Here is a 14,338-nt window from a genome sequence, read left to right as displayed (position 1 = left end):
ACACACACACACACACTAACAACCAGCTGACAGTCTAGCACACTGTCGTCCCGTGGATGCAGCTTTTCTGTTTTGATATTGGCAGTACAGAAAGAAACTGCACGGTGGATTTAGTACACCGTCATCAGTTATAAATGAGCATCAGTAGATCTGCTTTTAACAAATCCTGTGTGGGATTTGTCCTAAATGCATCACTGCCAAGTGAATTATAGTTGCCATTATACTGTAGTTAAGCCCTGTTTTATAGCACTGATGAGGTATTTTTTATTTTCTCTTGCCGGCTGCTGCATCAACAGATGGATCCCAAAGCTTTCCAGCTACTTTTACTATTTTATCAGACAAATTGTTTTTTAGACTGGAGGAAAATGTCCAAACAGAATTTGGTGCCTGTCAAAGTGGTCCCAGTCATATTTTCGGTTTTCCACAGGGATGTTTGTTGTTGATTTCCCCCTGCATACATAAGTCACTAGTCTACCAGAAGGGTTTTCTTAATTGAAAGAAGGAGCCTAGCCTAAAAAGTCAGTCAGTCAGCCTACAGAAAATCCAACAACAAGAACTTTGAGAAAATCTGTACTGGTAACAGTTACTTTTGGGGGGTTTTAAGTGTCCATCAATCATTATTTATGCACAATACCCGCAGCCTGTCCCAGCTCTCACTGGGTGACAGTCGAATGCACCTTGGACAAATCGGCAATCTATCACAGGGCTGACACGTATAGATAGGCACACTCAGATTCACAACAGGCAATTTAGACTCTCCAAACATATTGTAGCATAGCAAATAACTGTAGAACTAAAAAAAAAAAAAAAAAGATAAACCGTGTACACAAAAACTTCACATCTATCACACACACATCTATCACACACATCTACTGCAATTATGCCCATTTAGAGAGTTAGAATGAATCAGTCTCAGGTAGTCAAGTGCAGTTTCTACTCCTATTTATTGCCCTGTAAAAATCAACAGTTGCTTTCCTCTGCTAAGCTGTTAAAGAGTGGAAGCCTTCTGTTCAACGCTTCTTCCCGCAACAAAAGAAATGTGTGTTTTCTTTTTGGTTATGTGTGTTTTTCCCATTAGATCAGATAACGAGGTGATTTGCCTCAAGCGTGCAGGTAATCTCTGGGTCTAGAGAATGAAATGATAAGGCTTTCGAGCTGGTGTTTGGTTGCAGTGAGGTAAATGTGTTAACACTTAAATACAAAGTATGCACAAACAAACAGATTCAAAACAGACACATTGGACGAAACTGACATTTAAGCATCGACGAGAAAAACACACAAATAAACTGCACATTTCATTATAAGATAAAACCACATGTGGCAGCCATCTTTTTCACGCTTTTTATCCCTCTCTTCTGTCTTGCCCCCGGTTAAGGAGTGAACCAATGTGACCCTCATCAATATTGACAAGCTTTTTCATGAAATGAGCTCAGAGATGGAAAAATGAACAAGACCTTGGAGAGAAATTGAGAGCAGGATGGAAAGCGAGACAGAATGCAAATGCTTCGATGGCCAAGGGCATTACTTGTAAGGGGGAAGCCAAAAAACAGATATGTACCTCTATTCCTCATTCTTCTCTTCAGCCATCACTCTTTTCCCCTCTCTCTTTGTCTCCATCTCCATCTCATTCATTGTATCCCTCGTCGTTTTCTACTGTTGAATCTCCAAAATGACGGCACATAAAACACCTTGGAACAGAAGCTCCCCGAGTGCTCATTAACGCCTCGTTAGCATCGAAAATGATCGTCTCAAGAAGGGAATGGGTCTTGGATGGGTGGAGGAGCTCAACAAATGAGATAAAAATATCTTTTCTTACCAAAGTGTCTTTTTACTGCGCCATATCAGAAATCACTAAAGATTTGAATCCATTTACTTTCATCTTCCTCTGGCACAATATAGAGCTTAACCCTCTTTCTCCAGATTCTTTGATGGACATAATTATATATCAGCCTTTTTCTCTGCTGTCGCACAAAAAAAGGTTGAAAACAGGTGGACCTAACCTTTTTTTCTTCTCAACCACAACACTTCCAAGGCCTTTCTTCAGCCTAACAATGTCAGAGCTGCAGTTATCTTTCCTCACTGAACGGCAGCACTCACAAAGCAGCAGGAGCCACTGCTGTTGAGTGACTGGCATCTGCCCTTGGCCAAGGAGGCCAGTTTATGCTAGGAAAGAAAGCTGCTTTTGCCTGAAAGTTGAAACGATTTCAGCCCAACATTCAGAGTATAGTCAGTGTCACACTGAGACAAACTCATTAAAATACAAATATTGCTACTCATGGGGAGCCACAACACCGTATCTACACATATGGTTTTTAATTTTTTTTGCTAATGCTCCAGGCCTCCATTGGTTTCTATCCATTTCAGTACACTGTAAACATCAATTAACTGAATTAACATACAAAAGCAGTGTAATATTGACAAAAATGAACACAGACTTGATCTTTATTGTGATGAATTACACTATATATATATATATATATATATATATAGTATCAACGTAATTGACTTCTGTATTTCCATACAGAAATGAATGGAAGCCAATAGCTGCTTAGGACAGTAAAAAAACCAAAATACATCTAAAAAGCTTATCATCTGCACAGCATGCATTGAAAAATGGTCAGCGAAAGTGTACTATCATAGTTCAGTGTGTAGATAGTTTCCTCTTGTCCTCTTGCTCTGACCGTATCTACAACTACTGTATGGAAGTGTAACATTTGGTGTATCTTTAGAGAATGGGATTTGTCCCATAGCCAGGGGCAGATAGTGGTGAAAGCTATTCTGGTGTGCGCCTGCATTTTGCTGTTCTTGTGAGTGTGTGTTTGGGAGCATAGTTGTCTGGCCAACACAACCACACACACACACACATACACACACACACATTCTCTAAGGTAGTTGACCTGTTTTGCCCTGAGCAAAGAAAAATTGTCTGTCCTGCATCCCAGCACTTTCCTTTGCATTACTTTACCTCCAGCAGTGCTTTCTGCACAGAAATGTGTAAATTTTGTTAATGACGAGCTACCTTCCTACTAAAATCCATATTTATGGCCAAATATTGTTTACTCCTCTCTTAATTGGTTCTAATGACTATTACATCCCGTGTTCCCACACAGAGGAGGTCTACCTGTAAATATTCAGTGAAGAATAACTACAGACAACATAAAAATAAAAATAAATACCCACGTCTTTATGTCTGATGTTTTAGTTACCAGTTGGAAGTGTGTGTTATCCACAAATACTACTCTCACTTTGTGCTCTTTCTTTATCAGTATGTACTTCATGGTCTTTTTCAAATGGCCCATTGTGGCATTAGTTCCTGGTTAAAGAGCTATTAATTCTACACACACCCTATTCCTCTTTTAGGTCTGTCAACAGTGTTTCATTAAAACGGTCTCACTAGTTTGTAGTCGGTGAATGTTTTCCCTCTACCGTCAGCTCCCGGTGGCGGCAGTGTGAAGTCCTTGAAGGCCGTTGTAAGGAAATTGGGCTTGACAGCAACAGCAGTTAGATTGGGTTTTGTGTTTTTCCTTTGTTGTTGTCGCTCCTTTTGATTCTCTGCTGGAATAATGCAAAACAGAGGAATATAAAGTTATTAACTTTTTTCCCCTTCTTTTTCTCCCCCTTGCTTTTCTTCATTCATAACATCCTGTCATTTTTCTTTCCCTCTCACTTCATTCCTCGTATCTCTCCATCCAGGCAGTACTACGAGATGCTGTACAACACTGCAGATGAGCTGCTAAATCTGGTGGTGGATCAGGGCGTTCGCTACACAGAGCTGGAGTACATCAATGCCCTGTCCTTACTCCACCGCAGCCAGACGGGTGTAGGGGACCTGAGCACCCAAAACATCCGGCTGCAGAGGCTGAAGGAGATCATCTGTGAGCAGGCCGCCATTAAACAGGCCACCAAGGACAAGAAGATCACTACAGTGTAACTATAAAACAGGACAGGGTGGAGAAGGGGGGGTTGAGTTGCCTGGAAATTAGATAAATATGACCAGTAAAAGAGAATAATGGTGTGTTTCCCAATCACCAATCTGTCCTACACTGTTTCAACACTGTTTCAATTCCATCAAATCTGTCTTGCAGGAACATGTACAGCAGATAAATGGGTCATGTATGAGAGGGGAACGAATTACAGAACTTGTGGGTGATATTTAAGAATTGGGTTAGAAAACACTGAAATAGAGGCTCTAGACCTAGATCATAATGTGTGTGAATTCTGTTGATGGAGAGTGTGTGTCTTCTCCATTTCGTCTTGCCTGATGTGATTAAACGCATTGTAGTCGAGGGTTGACACAGGTGTACTTTCTTCCAACTCTGGGCATGTATATTATATATATATAAAATATATATAAAGTGTATGCGGCACTGACTCGCTCTAATTGGGAAGTGTAGGTGACAACCAACACAGCTGCAAAGTTTGCAAGTCTAGTTCCCTATGCATCCATGTCACAAGGTAACCTATATTGTCAATTTACACTTTTAAAAGAGACTACAAATGCAGCACTTGCGCTTCGACTCCAACAGTCCCCCGCTCACCATGACTCCAGCTCAGATAAAAGGCGATTGTCTTGGACACTCACCCAAAACTTAGGCCCCATCTCATCTAATTTTCCTATTAGATCTAAACTGCTGCTCTCAATTACACCTCTATCTCTGCTCTCCTGGCAGCCCCATGGGCCCACTGATTCTGTCTGCAATAACAGATGCCAGATTAGACTGTCTGAATGAGGCCACATCTTCCGCCTGCTGCCAATTTGGGTTGGTCCCCAAAGATTTCCCTTGCTGAGAATTGTATCATATCTGTGGCTGTTAAAAATCCTGTGTGTCTGTCTTTTTTTCTTATAGTTTGGGCTGCAAACTTGTGCGGCTAGTGTGGAAAGTTGTGAGTTTATTACATTTTTCACAAATTGGACAAAAGAGACTCAATAATGGAGATATTTTTTGCTGATTTCAGTTTCATCCTTCCATTAAACAAGTTTTATTTGAAATGTGATATTTAAAGTCCAGCACCCTACAGTGGAATGACTTGCACTTTTTTGTGTTGGGGAGTTATGTGGGAATACATTTCATCAGTCATACTAGCTCTCCAAACTGAAATGATGCAATTCTGAATCTTTACTTTGTCGTCCCCACTGCATGTGCTCAAGTCTTTTAAAGTGAACTAAACATATAAACTCAAGAGGCGATCCCAAATCATTCCCCCCTCCCTCCAACCCTCCCTGTTTTTAGTTCATTAACTTGGGAGAGAAGTACTTAACGAGAAGAGGAGAGGGGAATGGGAGCCTTGTCAATACAGCGGGGCCGGCGCTGGTCTCCCTGAAGCCCACAGAGCAATCCATCATAATGACACATAGGCTGGGATCGATGGGAAAACAACCACGGAGCTGCTGAGGGGTTGGCCTACCACTCTGAAATGTACACTTGGTGTAAAATCTAAGATCTGCTCATTCAGCTGTTCACTTGAAAGCTACTTTTGTAATGTTATACATGGGAAACTTTAATACAATGTTAACTGGTTCTGTCATGTCACACACAGATACTATTATACTATTATCAAACTGCACACACATAAAAGTAAAAACGTCAAAGTCCAGAAGGCTTATGTATTGGGCGTACTCCGTATATGTAAGTGCAAACCACTGGACAACTGCTGTCCATGCTTTTTAATCATGAATGAAATATGTAAAATGTAATAAAGATTCATTTTTTACTTAGAAGCAAAACTCAGCTCATTTGCTTTTTCATGTTTCTTTTTCCTTGTAATGGGTCTTTAATTTACACATCTCTTCAATTTGAGTAATTTCTCTGTAAGAATGTAAGAATGTATTGAATTCTAGACATCAAACTCTGTTAGTTAAGTTTAAACATCCTCGTTGTTCCTCTGGTTGTTGAGTGACATCTCATAAATGCTCTAAAATGACTTTAAATGAAGCACACATCATTTGTCAATGCATACACTAATAGACTGAAAAATAAACCCTTCAAATTCCAAACTTGTTTTGTGTATTTTGTACAGTGTTTTTCTTTTTGTGGTTGCATCACAGTCATATTTTCCATTGGGGGAAGTGCAGCTGACAAGAGTTCATGCACGCAGTAACACCCCTTCCACACTTGACAGCACAGTCCATCACTGTTTTGATGCACCTGGGATGTTACCACCTTATATCATATGAGCGAGACGGATCCAAAACCAACACTAGAAGATGTACTTTACCTGACAGGTGTGAGAAGCATGAAGTGCCAAAGCGCAGAATATTGAAATCAGTAAATAGACACAGACAACATACCATCTTAAGGCTTGTGTTACTGTGGGCATAAATACATATTTGTTGGACTCTTTGGGGCTTAGTGTCTTACTTTGTTATTAGCCCTGTTGTGTCCTCTGTCACGGAGTCCTGGGATGAGCTGAAATTTAAAATACAGTTACAGTACAATATCTGAAACCTTAGTAGTCTTGCGTTGATTGAGAGGTCTTTTAAAACTAAGACACTATACAAAAAATTGCATTACAATTTACATCTGTAAGTCAGTCTCCTAAATTGTGTATTGCAAAATGCCCCAAATATTGGAACAAAAGATAAAAATAATTGGTCAAATCATACAAAGTAAAAAAAAATAAAAACAAGTTGGGTTTTATTTTATTTTAGTAGTCACTATTCAGTTCACAACGCTCCCTTTACCTGTGAAAACAAATGCTCACAGCACCTGTGTCGCTTTGCAACTACAGCACCCACAATTCCTTTCGTCTCACACTTGTCTCAGCGTTGCCTGGCGACGACGGCGTCCGCTTCATGTGGAAAAACTAAATTACTAGTTAGGTGGAACCCGGATATTTCGACTTTGTCTGTTCACTTTGACTGTGTATCAGCCGGTTAGTCCTTCCTCGTCGAGTTTTCATCATGAAATAATGAAGGAAACAACGAGTCAACAGTTTTCCGCAGCGTCTCCTAGCTGCTGCCCCCCAGAGTCCCACAGTGACGCTCCCAGTGCTGAGCTAGAAGAAAACGGGGAGATGGAGGTAAGGAGCAGAAAACCTAAGCTTAAGCTACATGTCTTCATACTTTTTTTAATTTGAAGTTTCTCTCTTTTTATTGTTTTCATCATGGCAAAAAAAAATATGTTAGAATGTGGCATTGTACCAAAGTGTAATGGGGGTTAAATAAAATATTTAAAAAGAAAAGGCAAAAAAAGTGATTGCATATTAATGGAGCAGTTTGAGTAAACCTTTATATTTGTTCCCTTATGCAACAGGTAAAGCAGGTAACCTTGCGCGAGAGGTCCGGAGAAGTAAAACAACACAGCAAGGTCAAACCCTTGATTATATTCAATTTGCGATAGCCGCATTAAGAGCAATTAGAGTGCAATGTGTGTGTGTGTGTGTGTGTGTGTGTGTGCTGCATGAATATGTGCATGTGTGCTTTTGGGGGGCAGGAAGCTGTGAGCACAATAGGTGATGCTTTTAGTGGCCTTGTAAATTCTGTCCCTGTATTGTTATTGCAGGCGTCATTATCACTGCTGTAAATTCCACCAGGGCTACACACGCTGGCTTCACTATTCTTATAACACACTGAATTTTATTTTATTCTTATGTTTACAGAAGGATGGCGTTTTAACTGCTGAGATGGTCTCCGGCAATATGTCCAACCTTGGACGCTTCGGCACAGGGCTGCAACACTTGTACCAGCACCTGTCTCTGCCTGTAAGACACTTATACACGGACAGCACTTGTCTGTGGCGTTACATGGTCTACCTTCACATTGTGTAATGTTGTTTTTATGTTGGCAGTTCTTTTTGCTAGTGTCACATTTATTTTAACCAAGGTTGTATTTTTCTCTTCTCCAGAGTTACAATCTCAGTGACATCTCCGTTTTATGCAAATATGTCCATCTTCAAAAGCTGGAGCTGCCACACAACAAAATTAAAGGTGAGTTTTTGTTATTAGATGGATAAGGTATCCTTTAAAGATGTAATTAAGACATTATTTATTCACATTTGAATATCTTAGTTTCCTGTGGCTGTCTTTATCCTTTTATCAATTTCTCTAACTTTTCTAAACTGCTAGATTTGTCCTGTGTGAGCCACATGCCCTACCTCGTCATCCTGGACGCTTCTCACAATGAAATCTCCAACGTCTTTGGATTCCAGCCTCCCAAGAACCTAAAGGTAAAGCAAGACCTTGAACTGACAGGATAAGAGCACATTTGTTTGTTGGCTTGGGCTTCACTCTCTCGTGCTTATTCCCTCAAGATAGGCTTGCATTTCCATAGCCCATCTGTAGTCACTTTGGATATGCTTACAAGGCATTAACTGCCCTTGAATGACAGTGAACTTTAGCAAATTGAAAAGTCTTTCCCATACTCTGTGGATTTTACTGGAAAATGTTCTTCAGTCAGAAGTACAGAAGACTTTCATGACTTTGGTTAACAGTGTGCTGCTTTTTTTCAGGAAGTCAATTTCTCCCACAACCGTATGACAAAAATGAAGGATTTGTCAGCCTATTCATCTCTTAACAAACTGGATCTGGGCCGTATCCTTACTGAGAGACATTAACATTCATCCATGTGCACACTAACTCACACACTCCCTCTGTCTTTGCATATTCTGCTGTCAGTCACACACACTGTAGCTTCATTCTTTACCTAATATCCATGTAAATGTACTTCACGAATGCGTTATGTTCAACTGCATCTTCCCCATGTGTATTATTCTTAACATGCCCACACCCAGACAACAGTTTCAGTGAGATCACTGGTCTTGAGCAATGTTGCAAGCTCACCCACCTCAGCCTGGCACACAACAAGATCTCGAGGATCAGCGGCCTGGACAGTCTTCCTCTCACACACCTCTGTCTTGTAGGTCTCTATTACAATCTGAAATATGATACACAGAGTGCACATTCACACACAAACATCCATACATACATACAAGCACATACTTACAAACATTCATTTTAAGCAGACATCTCATTAGTCTTTCTTTGCCTCCAGTTACGTGGATGGCATTGTTTCACGAGAGGTTGTTTCCCTCCACATGTTGTCTAGTATCTATGTGCTCACACACACACACACACAGTAGGAGTTATTTTGGAGTTCTTTCTTATTGCCTGTATTTACCTTATTTATGCTAAATTTCACATTTTTCTCTTTGTCTCTCTGTTCTCTCCCCTCTGTCTTTCTCTTTATGTCTCTGTTTTTGGCTGCATTTTTACATCCAGTAAAACCTTGGCCCCCTGTTCGAGAATCACCATATGGTCCAACAGCAGGCCTTTTTTTTCTCTCTCTCTCTCTCTCTCTCTCTCTCTCTCTCTGGTTGTGCGTGTGTATGTGTGTGCACATGCGTGTTCTGTCCTTTATCAGTGTTTCCTCATTGTCAGCAGCCATCGGTCTGGCTGTGTCTGCCCCTGTCTGTAGCTTTGCTTTGGGACCAGCTGCTGGTGTTTGAGTGAGCCTGGACCAAGTTCAGCACATACACACACACACAAACTCACACCTTGTCCATCCAGCATCCATCTAATCCCATCCCTGACCCCTCTTCCTCACATGCTGCCTCCCTAAACAGCGCAGCCCTGTCAGCCAGCCTGTTTCACAGCCCTTCACAGCACCGACCTAGAGCTGCAGGGGACCAGCGCAGTCACCCACCCCCACTGACAGCAGCCCTCTGCCAGGCAACATGCTTGGCAAGAGCAGGTTGAGGTGTGGCCAGACGGCTGGATAACAACTTTAGTCAGTGGAATGGAGTGAGAAGCAGGCTGGGGACCCTGACAAGGGAGGAGTGCCCAGGTCTGGTTCTTTAGTTGGTTAGCGTGCTGTGCTAGCACCTCGCCAGCTGTTTGGCTGTCAGTCGTCACCTGTCAGGATTTAGCAGAGAGAGGCAGGCCTGCCACTCAACTCGAACTGAGGGGAAAGAAGGTTCAGGCATCCTGCAGAGCGACCATGACGTGTCCTTTATATTTATTAGTGGGAATCGTTGACTGTATATGAAATAGAGCTGTGGGTTGGAAGCCGCTTACTTATGCGCGCATATTCATGTGTATCACGTACTTCCCTCTTTAAATGTGTTCTCTTTGCTGTCTGTGTCCAGAGGGGGAATCAGCTGGAGAGGATTGAAGGGTTGGAGAATCTGAAGACTCTGCAGGATCTCGACTTGTCTCTGAACAGCATCAACAGTCTTTCTGGCCTCCAGAATCTCTACCTTCTGGGGTCCATCAATCTAGAGAAAAACCTGGTAAAAACATTCAGAAAGAGTTGGTGAATAGCACAAATATGTCAGTCTAAGTCTTAAATGTGATTAAGCTAATTCATGAGATTCAAATTCAAACACAAATAGATCTGCATCACAAATTTACTGAAAATATAATTAGGCTACCTTGTGAGTAAACAAAGTCCACGCACCATATAGGGAACTTTGAGTTTTAGTACTGTAAAGCTTGTTGTTGTGTTCTCTTTAAACCCTCAAAAAACATTTTGTATGTAGATGTTAAGTGTTGTATTTTAAGGACATTTCAAAGGGAGGCATGGCTGTTTGTTTGGCCGTTGTTTAATTAAAAAAAACACTACAAATAAACCATTACACGAAGGCTCCACAGCATGAATTTGTGGTTTTGTTTCAGATTAGTGAAATTCAGGAGTGCAAACACATCCATGATCTTTTCCTGTTGAGGGACTTCAACCTGCTGGAAAACCCTGTACAGGTAACCCAACCTTTTACTAACAGTGTTTTGCTATGAGAACTTTCTTTTAATGTGTGGAGATATACTGTGTGTGACAGTTTCACAGCCACTTTCCTGTAGCTACTCATCGCACATTCTGTACCAAGCCTGTAAGCACTCAAGCTTCTATGATGACTTCCATCTGTATATTGCTTTTTTAAGTTGATAATGTTTCAACCAGGCACCTCCTTTTACTGTATTCAGTCTGGGCTTTAAATATAGATTCATCATATGTTTTTGTAATATATACCATGTTAATGTAATTGGTAGGAGCAACCGGATTACAGACTGGCAGTTGTCTTCCTCCTTCAACATCTGACTATGCTGGACCAAGAGAAGGTCACTGCTGAAGAAAAGGTACAAATAAACAAGTATTTTGGTAATTATCCCTTTTTTTTAATAAACCTAGAATGAGTCAATTATATGAGACTTGATTACTAACCCTAAATCCCAGGTGTCATCAGTAAACAAATACGACCCTCCTTTGGATGTGGTGGCAGCCAGGGATCACATGACCCATCTGGTGTATCAGCTGATGCAGCCCCAGGTGGTCTATGACAGGTTGGTACAAATATACAGTATGGTTTAATATCCTACCTTCTGAATGGTCTTCTGCGATGTTCCAGGAGGTGCGCTCTGAATGTGGAGGTTTACATTATTAGTCGTAATCATAAAAATCGTTTAAAATCAACTATCAGGAAAGTTGTTATCAAACATGAGCAGCATTTTATCTGCAGTGTTTCTGTTTTGCTCACATTATCTACTACCTAAAAGAAAAAAATGTGTTCATGCATCAGCACTTTTTTGAAAAACATCCATCATCAGCAAATAAAATGCTGCAGCTACAGTCAATTTACCATTCTCCTCCGTGCTTCCTAGAAAGACCACATCCATATTGCCCACAAGGCTCCCGTTTATATTGACTGTAGAAAAGGCTTTCACGACTGAAGTTTGTGCTCTGTAAACTTAAATCTTGCTTTTCTTTAGTGAGAGAGAACTTATCTAAGAATGATCTAGTTTAACATTTATTAGAAACTGTATGTGTGTGTGTGTGTCTCTCCAAGCAGTACTTTGCCTAGTGCAGACTCCCCATATCCCATGCTGGTTCTGACTGGTCCTCAAGGCTGTGGGAAGAGAGAGCTGGCTCACAGACTGTGTCAGGAGCTCTGTGAATACTTTGCTTATGGGTCAGTCTTCAGTCAGTACGTGTTGAAAAAATGAATTGTTACTTAAGATATTTAGGTAAAACAAGTTATGTTAATGGTGACAGTAAAGCTTTCACTTATACTGATTGATACCGTTGGTAATATCACTAGTGGTATGACAATTTTAGTCATAATCAGTCTTCTCTATTTTATATTTTGCTTACTGCTGAAGATGGGATCTCTTCATGGAGAGGAATAATTATTAATAACTTAATAATAAACACTGACGTATAACATTTTTAACGTACATATAGCATATGAGCAATAGACTTGAAAAAGTCTGAACCTACCCTTTCAGTGCAGGGGCAAAACAGCGCAGCACTATGCAAGTCAAACCTTAAGGTTTTGACATCTCCCTGGCTCCCACCTAGTGGCTGGATTTACTGTCTGAAACATTCCAAAAATTTAAGGGTCTTATCCGAGCTCATAGCCCCCCTGCTGGTCCCCTTTAGTGGTTGTAGGTCTGAAATTTTTCACATACTTAGCCCTCATAAATTATATGGCTAAATATGTTACCTGAACTCTCCAGACTGAGTGTTTCTCTACCGTGTGTGTGTGTCTGTGTTTGTGTCTGTCTGTCTTTTTCCACAGAACCTGTCACACCACAAGGGGGCCATACTTTGGAGAGGAGAATGGAATTGATTACCATTTTGTCAGTGAGGACGATTTTCAGAACATGATTCACATGGTACGTTAGCTTGCCATTAAGCTTTTTTGACCCTTGGAGCGACTAACTGAGCACAAAATACATGTTTCAAGATTAGTTTGGGTTCTGGGCTCAAAATAATCTAATGCATTCAGTGTTATAAATCATGCAAAGATATTAATATTCACCACAAACTAATTAAATGGACGTTTTCTTTTTTTTTTTACTGTTCTTCATTGACATAACTCTGAATTCACTCACTGGCGATAATGAGTTGAGTAGTTGAGATAATTACTTTTACTTGGATGGATTGATTTTACTTTAACTGGCTAATATTTCATTTAACAAAGATATACTAAGTTGAATTAAGTTTTTTTGGTGTAATGGCTGTATTAATTAAATTTTTTTTGAGGATGACTTATCACAGCATCTCCCACAACGCCATGGTAGTGATGATTATTAGTCAGTCCTCAATATGCAAACATTGGTCAAAATTGCTTAAAATACACTTCTTTCCTGAGAGCCAGCTGGTGCCAGGCTCTAATTTTATTTGGCAGAGTCGGTTCGTATTTGTGTTAATCAGCAGCAACTAGATCTCATTCTTTACACCAACTGTGTGCTCAAATGATTTGAAGATAAAAAAAAAAAACGTTGAAGGAGTAGACTTAACTTAAGAAAAATGTGTGCTGAGGTCGGAGGTCTCGGACACATTTGTTTTCCATCTTATTCCTCTAGTCAAGCTGCCTGTTATGTAAGCGCGGTTGGGGATGATGAATGGAGGTCTGGGTCGTGTAGTGATTTACACAGCGTGGGCTTTGATGCTGGATTTTATGCCTTTTGTCTACTCCAGCAGAGGAAGTGAATCAGGTTAACTGTACAGTCTGTCTCTTGCTCTACTTGATTTTTCCAATCTTCTTCTTCACCCTGCATTTTCTTCTCTTTCCAGTAACTTGGTTCGTCACTGTTTTTCCCTCCTTTTTTTTACTCACTTTGCATTTGTCAGTTGCCCTGTTCCTCTTCACTTCCTCAGAGATGCTTTTCAGTAACTATGCAATCATAACCTTTTGAGCTAACCTCTTGTGGCTGTTCTTATACAAAATTAACCCTAATCAGCAGTCCTTGGTACTTATTATACTCCTTACTGTGTTGTAAACACAAGAAACACCTGCTGTGCAATTTTGTCTGAATAGCATTTAAGTCTGGTAGTACAGAATCACAAATATTATGCTTGTAATTGAGTGTTTGAATGCTTGTCAGACCTATTTAGGAAGGTTCAGGGACATAAAAAATTGTTAAAAGGAGCTTGCAATCCTATTTGACTTTTTCAGGAAACAAGTAGTATATCTTAAATAATATAATATATACATAAATAAATGTAAAATGTAGTGACTCACGGTTAATGAGTTTTCTCTACATTAGTATTATACACCGATCAGTCCTAACATTATGACCACTTGGGCACCCTGATGGGTAATAATGTTATGCAGCCCCATACACAACAGACTGCGATGCACTGTGTCTTGACACCTTTCTATCAGAACCAGTATTCACTTTTTTAGCAATTTGAGCTATAGTATCTAGTCTGTTGGATCAGACCACAGGAGCCAGCCTTTACTCCCCATGTGCATCATTCATCCCTGGCCGCCCATGACCCTGTCTCTGGTTCACCGCTTTTACTTCCCTTGGACCACTTTTGATAGGTACTGACCACTGTAGACCAGGAACACCCCACAAGAGCTGCAGTTTTGGAGATGCTCTGACCCAGTTGTCTAGCCAT

General features: G+C 40.5%; 2 protein-coding genes across 2 annotated transcripts in view; both read left to right on the top strand.

The window, feature by feature from the left end:
• Positions 1–5,995, top strand: part of exoc4 (exocyst complex component 4) — a 106,853-nt gene extending 100,858 nt beyond the window's left edge. The window contains exon 20 of the mRNA XM_035674405.1: positions 3,694–5,995. Within this exon, the coding sequence (XP_035530298.1) occupies positions 3,694–3,931 (238 nt within the window). The 3' untranslated portion in view covers positions 3,932–5,995. The remainder of the gene's footprint in view (positions 1–3,693) is intronic.
• Positions 5,996–6,832: 837 nt separating this feature from the next.
• lrguk (leucine-rich repeats and guanylate kinase domain containing) overlaps positions 6,833–14,338 on the top strand; it is a 14,639-nt gene continuing 7,133 nt past the window's right edge. The window contains exons 1-13 of the mRNA XM_035676991.1: positions 6,833–7,020; positions 7,254–7,307; positions 7,600–7,701; positions 7,845–7,926; positions 8,065–8,165; positions 8,448–8,529; positions 8,730–8,854; positions 10,083–10,226; positions 10,612–10,692; positions 10,981–11,067; positions 11,165–11,271; positions 11,778–11,897; positions 12,507–12,603. Coding sequence (XP_035532884.1) covers positions 6,910–7,020; positions 7,254–7,307; positions 7,600–7,701; positions 7,845–7,926; positions 8,065–8,165; positions 8,448–8,529; positions 8,730–8,854; positions 10,083–10,226; positions 10,612–10,692; positions 10,981–11,067; positions 11,165–11,271; positions 11,778–11,897; positions 12,507–12,603 — 1,293 coding nt within the window. The 5' untranslated portion in view covers positions 6,833–6,909. The remainder of the gene's footprint in view (positions 7,021–7,253; positions 7,308–7,599; positions 7,702–7,844; positions 7,927–8,064; positions 8,166–8,447; positions 8,530–8,729; positions 8,855–10,082; positions 10,227–10,611; positions 10,693–10,980; positions 11,068–11,164; positions 11,272–11,777; positions 11,898–12,506; positions 12,604–14,338) is intronic.

The sequence above is a fragment of the Morone saxatilis genome, unplaced genomic scaffold (assembly GCF_004916995.1).
Source record: "Morone saxatilis isolate NCDOM2014 unplaced genomic scaffold, NCSU_SB_2.0 Contig10, whole genome shotgun sequence".
Classification (NCBI taxonomy): Eukaryota; Metazoa; Chordata; class Actinopteri; family Moronidae; genus Morone; species Morone saxatilis.
This window is presented reverse-complemented; position numbering and strand designations above follow the sequence as displayed.